This window comes from Diceros bicornis, chromosome 24, assembly GCF_020826845.1.
Source record: "Diceros bicornis minor isolate mBicDic1 chromosome 24, mDicBic1.mat.cur, whole genome shotgun sequence".
In the NCBI taxonomy this organism is placed as follows: domain Eukaryota; kingdom Metazoa; phylum Chordata; class Mammalia; order Perissodactyla; family Rhinocerotidae; genus Diceros; species Diceros bicornis.
In genome coordinates, this window is record NC_080763.1 from 6,625,727 (window position 1) to 6,638,345 (window position 12,619).

The following is a 12,619-nucleotide window of genomic DNA, read 5'->3' on the forward strand; positions in this document are numbered from 1 at the left end:
GGTTAGGCCAACTGATGCTGATCCCTATCTGCAGATAATAAGAGTCAGGAGAGGATGGGAAACGAGGAGTAAAGGGGAAGGCCACCATCAGTGTCTCCCACGACTAGACAGAGTGTTCCCGGGCTACTGGACTCTGGGATTATGAGGTATTAGAAAAACCTTTACAGACAAAATGGAAGAAAACTGCTTGAGTAGAAGGATAGCCTTTGCAAAATCGAAAAAAATGGCATATCCATTTATTGAAGACCTACTGCGTGACAACCCCTTTGCAAACAATATTTAACGATCACAGTAACCCTACAAAAGATGTCTTATACTGCCCATTTTATGGACAAAGGAACCAAGGCTCGGAGGATGTAAGTGATTTTGTGTAAGCTTAGTTCCCTCTTCTCCAAAGCTTCCGCTCTTCCCTTTAATCATAGGAGTAGGACAGTCAAGACCAGAACGTGAGGTTAAAGAACTGACGGTTTTCAAAGCGGCTGTGATGTGCTGCCCAATCCCTCTAAAGGACTGAGGAACTGCCTCCAGGTATCTGAAGCACAGAGAGCGCTCAGCCATCATCCCATGAGAACTGCCTGAGGACAAGACAGACACCTCACCCAAGTCTCCGCCCTGTTTCCCAGGTGGCCTGTATCCGTTGACTGAAGTGAGGCTAGAAGGACCTGTTGCCCTCTGGACTACTCTAAAGGATCATCCCAGCTTCAGAACCCCTGTAGAGTGGGCTGAGGCGTCCATGCTCAACTTCTCCCTCTGCCCAATCCTGTACCTTCTCATCCCTACAGCTGTTGATCTCGAGAGCATTCCCTCATAAACCTCTTGCATTCTAATCTCTTTGCTTCCCAGGGAACCCGACCTGTGACAATGACCAATTTAAAGTATTTGAGAAGATGGTATTGTGGAAACAATAGATACAGTAATATTTTGGTCTTCTATAAAATCAAGTGGTGTGACCACAACCTAGTTTTGAAATTTTATTATTCTTTGGGCTTGCTGGTAATAAGGAAGGGCAGAAAGGCATGGTTAAGAAGGTTGACAATGGGAACTATGACATTTTTGAAGCTGATATACATTTAATTAAGAAATGACTTATTTTTCTCCTCTACAAATTTGGAGATTTCATAAAAACCAAGAAAACCTAAAGAGAGATAGTCTCATATTGGTATCCAATACTGATTTAAAAGCAGTGGAGTATAGGTTAGAGACATGAAATAGGGTTTAAAAGGAGTCAAAGGAGATACATCAGCATGCGAACAGTAATTGCCTATGGGTCACGGGTCATCTATGGGTTAACTTTTTCTGCTTTTCTCATTTCCTGAATAGATTTTATTTCCTTCAGTAAGAAAATGGGAGAATGATTTTCTTGTAGCATCTCCCGGTTTTTATGAAACCCAGCAAGAGAGAGGTTAATTCTGGGGTAGTATTTATTCCTATTTCCTGTCTTAAAAAATATTTTAGCAAGTATAGAAAACTTTGGGAGACTCTAACACAGCATTAATATTGCTACATATTTCTTTTTCCATTTTGCATTATTGAGAATAAACTGCCCCAATTAAATGACATATAAAGACAGAATATTAGAATATTTATTTAGTGGATGATTTATAAGAAGGATATTGATGAATAAAGGTAAAATTTTTCACTCGTGTTAAACATGAGAACTTTGAATGTGGAAAGTTTACATTGAATTTCATTTTTTAAAAAAGTATCTGCCCCATTAAGATTATATCATAGTGTGCGAAGCACTGGTGAGATTTATGTCACCGGAAATTCCCAGTTTGCTGATTTCCCTGAGATTTCTCATCCGATGATTGTACTGCAACAAGTGAGCATCGTTGACGGAAACCTTGAAGTGGTCAGCTTCAACCAGGACTTGTATCTGAAATGGCACACACACAGAACTGTTAGAAACGCCCATTAATTTCAAAACCAGTCTGGCCTGAGCTCAGGATGCCCAACATTTCATCTGTATGATCATTTGTGGAACTGATTCAAGTCCAGAAAGAGTAACTTTACAGCAAACCCTAGATTATTCAAAGATTTACACAAAATGATAAAATTGTTAGAAAAATATATAGTTGAAGCCATAAAGGAAAAGATTAATAAAAACAAAAAATTTACATGAAAACACATAAGAACAAAGTTTTTGTATGGCCTAAAACACCTAAAAGTAAAAAATAAACACCACAGTAGGAATCCCCTAATAGAGTGGCAAATGTTCTGAAGACTGATGATAAGTAGTTTTGGCGAGAGTAGGGAAGACGTCCCCTTCCAGTAGTTAGCGGATGTGTTAATCCTTTGGAAGCAGGACTTGGGCGATATCTTTTCTAAATTTTAAACATCTATGTTCTTAGAATAAAATTGTTCTTCTAGGAAGCAAAGATTTATAAGGATAGTTATTACAGTATTTTAGTAAAATAAATAACATTTCCAGGTTTTATTTGTTTGGAATATTTCCATACTCCAAATTTTCATCCATAGGGTACTGGTTGAATTATCACGTGTCTAAACAATGAAATACTGTTGAGTAACAATGTTCTGATGTGAAAAGGTGTCCACCAGATGGCAGAACATGGTCCCTATGTGTCCCTACCCTTGAGGAGCTAACAGTCCAGCTGTTTTACTGCCCGCTCCACAGTGGACCATAACCAGCATGGTGGACCTAATAAATATTTGTTGAAGCAGTGCTTAAAAATAAAAAGTGTGTTTGTATGTCATAGACAATACTGGAAAGATATTCACCAAGTTGCAACCTTTGTGAGGATGGGAGAAGGGGTAAAGGATGGAGGACTTTTTCGTTAATTTAAAAATCTGTAATTTTTTTCATAAAACAGGCATGTATTGATTTTAGAATTAAAATTTTTAGTTTTGATTGCCATGCCAACTGTGTTGTTTTAAGGAACTAAGTCTCAGTCCAACCGTACCACAAAGACTTTCTGCCTTTTTTGGTGAAGATGATATTTTTCTCATTTCCAGAAAAGCTGAAACTCAGAGTGGTGGTAACAGGCACCACAGCCGCTCCTGGCCGTGTTCCAGCCTGCTAAGCCTGGCCCCCTGGGATGGGGAGGAGATGTACCAGTTAGGCGTCCCAGGACAGCTGAGGAAAATTCCTTTCAAGCGCATTGTGGTTTAGAGTGATTCCCCAGGAGCAGCATACATTATCAATATAAAATAGTAGCAATAACTTACTTTGAATGGTTTACCACTTTCAAATGGGAAAACCATCTGTCTTTCTTCCCTTCCCCAGACATTATCCAGCTTTGTATTGCAAACAATGACTCTCCTGTTCTGCTCATTGAAGCGTGGGTTAAAGTGGAAGGCGACATCATTCCTTCTCTTGAAATCTAAAGCAAATCTGTTTTAAGCCAAAGACCAGAGTTAGTAAAATGAGTCAAGTGGTGCATTTGCATCAAGTGAAGAACATATACTTTTCTAAACAGCAAATCGTATTATAAAATGCAGGAAAATTTTCTAACCGGGAAGCAAACTGGAAAGGACACTAGGCCAAGTATTGCATGTCATGCCGTAGTATCTAAAAGTAAGCAAGACAGTGTGTTGAGCTCTTTTGCCTCATTGTCTTGGTCACGTCGTTCCACTCAGCTGTAATTCCCTCTTTACTGCCTCTACTCACCAACACTCTTCAAGGTTTTCTTACAGAGGTTTAGGGCCACTTTGAGGGGGCTTTATGCTTTACATTGCAGATAGTAATGGTTGCCTCCTTCCTGCCCTGCCAGGTTGCTTTTAACACCTATTAAAGGCAAACCAGTCACACAAATAAGAGCTATCAAGTACCTGGCTTCCTCGTAGTTAACCAAAAGCCTAGTCCTGAAACAGCAAGAACAAGATAACGTAGCTAATGTTCCGTATCCTGTTGCTAAGTTGTAAAGTCGTGACAAAAATGTGTTAAACATTCCATGATGTGAAGTGGAATTAATGAAAGTGCTGGCTTAACTTTTTTTTTAAGAAAATTTTATTTTATTTGTTTATTTGTTTATTTTTATTTTTTGTGAGGAAAATTAGCCCTGAGCTAACATCTGATGCCAATCCTCCTCTTTTTTTTTTGCTGAGGAAGATTGGCCTGGGCTAACATCCATGCCCATCTTCTGCTACTTTATACGGGACGCCATCACAGCATGGCTCAACAAGCGGTGCAGCGGTGCACGCCCGGGATCCGAACCTGCGAACCCCGGGCCACCACAGCGGAGCGCGCGCACTTAACTGCTGCGCCACCGGGCCGGCCCCTGGCTTACCTTTTTGACCCCATTCCTGCTACTTGGATGTTAAGGCAAATACAAGTCCTGACTGTTGGAGTACTAGCCCTTGCCCTCAGTTTCTCAGTGAACTCCATAGATCTAGCACTAGCACGAGAATCAGCAGGTGCTCTTGTTTTAAAGCAAAGTCTGCACTCTAGACCTATTAGCAATGATTCCCTGGGTATTTTGGTTCACCCAGTAACGGGCACATACAACCCATTATATGATTATATCGGGTGAATCTTCCAATGATTAAATTCACGGGGAAAGGACCAAGATAGTCAAATGGCCATAGAATTTGTATTTGACTAAATATCCAAAGGCTATATTTTCTCTGCAGTGAAAAGCAAGATATTGTCATCCCTCCCGCCCTCAGCATTCTTTTTCTCATGTAATTCCTCACACAGAATTTGCAGGACCAAGCAATAATCTTTTCAGTTTACTAGCACCTTAACCATTTCAACCAAAATTGGTTTTGATCTGCCACAGTGTCAGTCTACATCGCTAGTGTTACTGGAGCTAGTTTCCAGTGCAATAACCCTATATAAGGCAAAGATATATATATATATGCCAGTGTGGTTCTGTGCGATGGGGGTTGTGGGAGGAGGAGAGCAGATATTAACACATCGTGAACACTGTGTGGGCAGGATAAGGTGTGCTGGGTTCTATGTTATGTTGGGAGGAAAGATGGATAAGGACATAGGCAGAGGATATATATGTTTTGTAATTTGCTGTGAGACAAGCTTCATTGTGCAGGGAAGAACTGGGCTTACAGAAGCTGCATAGGCCGTGTGGAAGGAAGAGTTGGCTTAGGGTAGTGACCATCATGGATAACCAGAGGAGGCTGGCTGGAGGTTGGAGTGAATGGGCTATTTGAGGGTAAAATGATCAGATCAGAAGCTGAGTCTATCTCCTGGTAACAGAGGAGGTGGCTCTCTTTGATTCACCAGGAACAGACACTCATAGAGTCTGTGTGTGGATTACTGAAGAAACCTGTGTACATACCTTGAATTTGTACCTTTTGTGTACTGTCTACAAGACCCAGAAAGACAGATGAATTAATGGCTGCAGGAGCTTTAGTGGTACCACTAACCTCGGGGATGGGCATACTGGACAGCGTCAGGATACCCTCAGCCTTCTTGTTCTACACGTAAGTAGAACCAGTGGTGATAACCAGGGCCAGGCGTCCCAGGGCAGCCATGAATCAGCATGGATTTTCCTAAGTTAGCTTGAAGTCTTACCCCATCCTAGCTCACCTCAATCAAACCAGTTCCAACGGCAAAGGTTGATTTATGTTGAGAAAGTCTTTTAACCTGTAGAATCTGTTAAAATCTTTTAAGTAAATAGTGTCTACTCAGAAGGCTGGGGTTCCCCATCCTGCCCTTGTCATCTGTAGACCAGGCCGACACCACAGGAATCTGTGACTCTGCTGTTGCACCCACTATGAAGATGGAAATGACAGCCAAGCTCGCAAGGTCTGCGACTGCACTGTGACCTGCACAACTGCAGCGAGATTTCTACGACTATGAGCACAGAGTGGTATAATAGCCAAGCTCTCAGGTCAACTCAGAACCATGTCCAGTGGGATCTTTTTGATTTTGAGCCTGAGTTTTGATGGGTGTGTAGACATAAAGTGCATGCTTGGGTTTTTAGACAATATATGGCTCAGAGATGGAGGGATGGCCACACATTACATTACAAAAGCTCTACTTTTCCTTGAATTCTAAGGTTTTCACTGCCAGGAAGAACCAACAGAATGGGTTTTTCTACTCTTCCTCCTTGTCCTCAAAAATTACAACTCTATTTTATCCTGGTTCTGGAAAACAAAATTTAGTGAGGGAAATGTTGTCCCCTTATTGGGAACATGTATTGATTTATGGAATAATACCATACTATGGTATAGCCAAGATTCTAAATATGCAGTTTTAAAAATTCTATTAAAATTCAAAATAGATCATCCTTTATTGAAAAACCAATCAACAAATATGTCAGACTTGCTAATCTTGCTGTTTACCTGTTTGCATTGGGCTTTACTGTGCCCAGAATTGTTTTCAGCATGCGAGGCATGACTCCTACAGGCAAAGGCAGGTCATAAGGCACAGTCTGGGAATAAAAAATATACATGTATCAATAAAGAATCATGTTTTCTTGGGGAAAGAAAGAAAAGGATGTTGCTAAAGTTCAATCACTGTTAATATGGGTGACTAATTCATAACCCTAATGCAAGCCATCTTTCCAGACTCTCAGTCCCCCTTGCCCAGGGCCTGAAGAGATAAGGCTGCCTACGTGCACAACTTATAATTGGTGCCAAAGGCAGAACATAGCCCCTTTTGGAGCACTGTATCTCTCCTTGCTAGGGCCATCCCAATCTATAACTCATTCACTTAGACTGTTTTTTAGAAAGGCTTAAGCCAGACCTCACAGTCAGCATTAACATTTTTGTGCCACTCTTAAGACTCCTTGTCACATAACATACTTCATGGTAGTTGTTCTGCTCCCAGACGGCAGGCATTGTGTCATGTTCTAGGGCTTCTGAGTTCTCATACTGTCTACTCACGTGACACCAGCAGAGTGCTTTGAATGTGGCAGATATTTGATATTCGCGGAATGGACACTTTCCAGTTAGTACCTTCCCTAGTTCATTCTGCAAATATTTATTGACCCTCTGTGTTCCAGGTGCTGTGAATACTCCCAGAGCTCTCTTTGGCCTCTTCTCTTTTCCCTTTATAATTTCCGCCTGGGTTCAACTATCACCCAAGTCTTTTCTCTCTAGCCCTGATCTGTGCTAGTCCTGTACTTCCTCCTGCCTGGATTTGCTCCCGGTGCCGCAAATCCAACAGGCGGGAGCTGGAATTGTCTCCCCCGTCTCGCCCCCTTCAGGTCTCCTTCCTGAGTTCCCAGTTTGGACTGACCCTTGGCTGGTGCTCTAGTTGTCCAGCATTGAAAAGCCAGAGTCGTCTCTGACTCCTATGACTTCCCCACTAGATCCTGGGGTTCTTCCTCTGCAAGCTCTCCCACATCTGCATCTTCCTTTCCACAGCCTCCGTGTGCCCCTCTGTCTACACCTGACTAACCTGTGCTCTAGGCCCTGCTCAACGCCACCCACACCCTCAACGCTTTCTTTGCGCTGATGCTACCCGTGCCATCTTCTCCGTAGTCCTGAAAGGGTCTGACCCACACTGTGATGGAACCCTTTCCTCGTGTCTGTATCTACCTCCCAACTAGGCTAGACATCTGAAAGGGAAGGATCTGTCTGAGACGTGTCTGGAGCCTCCCAGAGTTAGGTTTTACACTTAGAATTCATTTACTAAAGTGTGTTTTAATATAAATGAAAATTCAATCCTTAGATCGCAAAATAATCTTTAGAACGTTTTTTAAAACTAGATCGCCTTGGTTCCCCCACATGTTCCCTCCATGACCCTGGGCAAGTTATAGAACTCTGGATTGCTCCATCCCCACCGTGGAAGATGGGGATAATAATACCATCTTAGGGGGTGGTTATAGGATACCTGAGATCATCCGTGTAGAAGCACATTGCTGGAACGTGTTGTGTACTCAGTATTTATTAATAATAATGGCCAAAACTTCCCCCATTACTATGATTTTAACTTGATTTATACTAAAGCTGCTTTACAGATGCCTTCAAAAGATGAATTCACTTCTCTTTATATTAACAGTACACATACTAAACTCAATACAAACAACAGTTTTCTATTGGACCAACATACACCATGGCTGGTCCTTGAAAAAGTGGCTTTAAGCCATGAGTTTAAAGCTTCCGTCTCCCTGAAGCCCTCTGCAGGTCAGTGCCAGAGCCAGCCCCCGGCCAGAGCACTGCAAAGTGCTGGCACCACCAGTCCAGGCAATTGCTGCATTCTTCATTAGCTTTGTCCTGATCACAATCAAGTATATGGAATGACTAACTCCATCCTACCACTGGTCCGGCAGGAACGCCACAGGGGCCGGCAGCAGGGTAGGCTCCAGGAGCATGTGGTGGTCCAGGAGGCGGGTAGGCCCCAGGCCCACCTGCTTGCCCAGGGTAGGCTCCCGATGCATGTGGTCCAGACATCATGGAGCAGAGGCAAGCCATCCCCTCTGTACCCTGCCCACATTCTTGACCCACAGAATCTGTGAGCATAATAAGTGTTGTAGTTCTGAGCCACTAAATTTTATCGTGGTGGTTATGCAGCCATAGATAATTAATACAACCATGTTTACTTAGGGGAGTAGAATATCAAGGATACCTTTGACAGCCTTCGTAGATACAGACACCGTGTAATTTTAGATGAGATAATTTCTTCATCAACATTCACACATTTCAAATACACTGCTGTTATGGTGTAGTATTTATTGACGCAATCACACACACACTCGTGCATACACACACACAGCCCTCCTTTTGCAGGGTAGTGCAGGACCATAAAATGACTATGAAAGCTGAAACTGAAAAAAGCAATCTTATTAATCAATGGGAAAAATACAATTGATCCACAACATTCAAAAATTTTTGTCAAAATGTTAAAAGCTCTCTTACTCTCAATTTAAGATGTATACAGAAATTTAAAAATAGTAAAACTAATATTTATTTAGTATACTGTAAATAAAAACACTAAGTGTCTAATTTCTTTTTGTTATGAAGAGTAGACTTGAACAGCACTTGCCTTCTTTGCATCAGATCTTTTGTCTGACTTGCTGGGTTCTCATATTCCTTCTACGTTTAGATCACCTTCCTGCATTCTCCTCTTTGCACTTTCAATATGGTGAAATGTCTGAGTTCCTGTAGTGTGAAAGCTTTCACCGGTGGCCCTTCCCTAGGACGTCCTCAGCCTGTCCTCCTTCATGTTGATAAGCCCCTGCACTCGGTTCCTCTGGCCGCACATCTACAGTCTCTCACACGGTGGCGGTGTCCTCATGTCCACGCTCAGCTGTCTCCTAGTCACACCCAAGGTCACTTCCAGCATCATCACTTTTCATATCTTTGCTGCACTTTCATCCTTCTTGGGTGATTCTGTCTCTCTCTCTTTTTCTTTGCTGAGGAAAATTTGCCCTGAGCTAACATCTGTTGCCAATCTTCCTCCTTTTTTTGCTTGAAGAAGATTAGCCCTGAGCTAACATCTGTAGCAATATTCCTTTATTTTGTATGTGGGTCGCCGGCACAGCATGGCTGACAAGTGGTGTAGGTCCATGCCCGGGATCTGAACCTGTGAACCCAAGCCACCAAAATGGAGGGCACCGAACTTAACCACCATGCTATAGGGCTGGCCCCTCCCTCTTTTTGATATCCATTTTTAGGGGGAGAGAAGGAGGCAACACAACTAAACACTTTGCTGTTTGTGTGTGTGATCTGGACAACAGATACACACCAAGAAATCACCAACAGGCTCTGAAAGAAAAATGATGCACATTTGCTGTTCATGTAGTAATTGCAGACTGAACAGGCTGTGGTGAACTTGGTCCTGCACACAATCACAGTTAATAAAACTTCAGTAGCTGAAATTTGAACCACATTGTTGGGGTACTGGTGTTATGTAACTAAACCACGGTTATTAAAACTTGTGCATACTGGAGCCATGCAAAGTGAGGATTCTCTCTCTCTCTCTCTCTCTCTCTCTCTCTCTCTTTATATAACAACATCTGGTGGAAGGTGTTTTTGAGCTAACACTGTAGTGAAGAATTGCCAGGCCAATATCTCAGACAGAAGAGAAATCCAGAGAGTTGCACCTGACATTTTGCAACTGCCTTTGCCTTATGGCCATTCACAAATCTAGAGGAAGATGATGAGAGGCCAACCTCCACTTTTTGCAGATGGATGAGCCTCGGGGGACAAATGTTTGAGTCCAGAGTCCACTGAGGCTGGCATTTTGGTAATCCCCTTCCCAGGAATTTGGACTTGGACCCTGAACAGCCACATTTTAGGAATGAAGGTGAACCAGAAATAATTAAGCCCTCATAAGGACAGCAACCGAACTTTGAGCTACCTTGTTAGTCCACAAAAATCTCAATCCCTAAAATTGGATTAAGGACATTAGATTGATGGTGCTCCCTCAAGCACTGGAAGAAGATATTTTAGGCCTCAAATTATTTTCTCAAATAAGTTTTCAAATAAAATATATAGCTCAAAAATCAAAGATAACTAGCCTAATGAGGAGATTTGACAACATAAAGAAGAGACCAGAAGGAACAGCCAATAATAGAAGCAGACAAGCAATGGTTCCAGATAATGGAATTACTAGGCATAAGCTGAGGAGTTCAGCTTCCGATTAAAAACTTGTGTGATATGGACTGAATGTTTGTGCGCCCCCAAATTTATATGTTGAAACCCTAATCCCCAATGTGATGGTATTTGGAGATGGGGCCATTGGGAGGAAATTAGGTTTAAATGAGGTCATGAGGATGAAGCTCCCATGATGGAATTAGTGCCCTTATAAGAAGAGGAAGAGACAGAGCCCACTCTCTCTCTGCCCTGTGAGGACACAGTGAGAAGATATGAACCAGGAAGCAGGCCCTCACTAGACACTGAATCTGCCGGAATCTTGTTCTCAGACTTCCAGCCTCCAGAACTGTGAGAAATAGATGTGTGTTGTTTAAATCAACCAGTCTATGGTATTTGATTATAGCAGCCCAAATGGACTAAGACACTCTGAGTGATGTTTCAGGTCTGACCATAGGACTCAGTCAAGGACTCAGGCCTCTCTGGCCAGGCATGCTCTTCCCATATTTCCATTCTTGACACCTCCATTCCTAGGTCTCTTTCTCTGAGGCCTCAAAAGGAGGTCTCCTCAGGCACCTCTGCCAAGGCTTCCTAATGGGAGGAGGAGGAGGAAAGCTTGGAGATGCTTGTCCCCACTGTGATTGGTACTCAGTACTTTTCTACTCCTTATCCATTCCCCCTAAGCCTCTCCCAGACCACAGGGTCCATAAAAACACCAGGGCTTTTTGTTTGGGGCTCCCTGAACAGTGAGATGCCCCCCACCTCGCACTGATCCATGTGACTTTCAACCAGTGCACCATCCTATGGGGGAAATGCAATAGGAGGAGTTGATACTTTCTCCAGTTTAGTCTCTTACTTATACCATCACAGTAAGTGATGGAAGGCTTAACTCTTTCACTTTTGGCAGTTATTTTAATTGGTTACTCTGACACCTAGCAGTTCAACTCTCTCTCTTTCTCAGCCCAGTTGATCTCCTGACACTAGCTTTATGTAATCATACTTACTAGATTCAGGGAGACAAGAGACAAGTTGAGATATTTTGGCAGAGAAGTGGAACATATCTTTAAAAAGGGCAAAGCACATTTGGAAAAGATCAAAAGAAAAATTCTAAAACTGAAAAGTAAATAATATTAAGAACTCAATGGATGTGTTTGAAAATACACATCTTAGGAACAGCTAAAGAAAAAAAATTAGTAAGCAGAATAAATGCCAGGAAAGAAATCCCAAAGAGGCAAAATTTTGAAGAAAAGAGAGAGAGAGAGACCATGAGAATACAATAAAAATAATTTTAAAAGGCGGTTAGCTAGTATCACAGAAGTTAAAGAGAGACATGGGCAGAAGCAATACAGAATTGAAAATGACTAAGAAATTTAAAACTGATGAATGACTACTCCATAGAGTCAATAAACTCAGTGGATTGCAAGCATGACAAAAAAGAATTCCACATCTACGCTGATGATACTAAAATCACAAAAAAAGAAAGGAATAAAAGGACAAAAAGAAAACTTGAAAGCAGTCAGGAGGGGGTAAAAAGAGGAAGGAGAGATGGAAGGAGAAGAGGAAAGGAAGGGAGGAAGGAGAGAAGGAAGCAGGGAAGGGGAGAAGGAAGAAAGGAAGGAAAGGAAAGAATGAGAGAGGGAAGAAAGGAGAGAAGGAAAAGAAGGGAGAAAGGAAAGAAGGAAGAAAGGAAGGTAGGAAAGAAGGAAGGGAGGGAGGAAAGAAAGAAAGAAAGCATCAAAAAGAAAAAAATTAAACTGATATCTAATTTCTCAACAAGAAATATGGAAGCTGAATGACAATGGAAAGATAGCTTTACTGTGCTGAAAGGACATAATGACAAAACTAAGAATTGTATTCAAAGCAGAAATATCTTTTGGAAAAAGACGAAATAAAACACTTATAGAAAAACAAAAACTGAGGGGCCGGCCCCGTGGCTTAGTGGTTAAGTGCACGTGCTCCGCTGCTGGCGGCCCGGGTTTGGATCCCGGGCGTGCACCGACACACTCCTTCTTCGGCCATGCTGAGGCCGCGTCCCACATACAGCAACTAGAAGGATGTGCAACTACGACATACAATCTACTGGGGCTTTGGGGGGAAAATAAATAAATAAAATCTTAAAAAAAAAAAAAAAGATGGCTTTTTTTAAAAAAAAAAAAAG

The 12,619-nt window shown here is 42.1% G+C and overlaps 1 protein-coding gene across 1 annotated transcript; it reads right to left on the reverse strand.

Moving 5' to 3' along the window:
• Positions 1 to 1,574: 1,574 nt before the first annotated feature.
• Positions 1,575 to 8,340, reverse strand: LOC131421311 (galectin-3-like). Its single transcript, XM_058567973.1, has 4 exons — positions 8,185 to 8,340; positions 6,265 to 6,353; positions 3,187 to 3,352; positions 1,575 to 1,876 (listed from the first exon to the last, which is right to left on the reverse strand). Exons 1-4 carry the CDS (start codon positions 8,338 to 8,340, stop codon positions 1,721 to 1,723), a joined length of 567 nt encoding a protein of 188 aa, XP_058423956.1. The 3' UTR covers positions 1,575 to 1,720.
• Between the last annotated feature and the right edge of the window lie 4,279 nt (positions 8,341 to 12,619).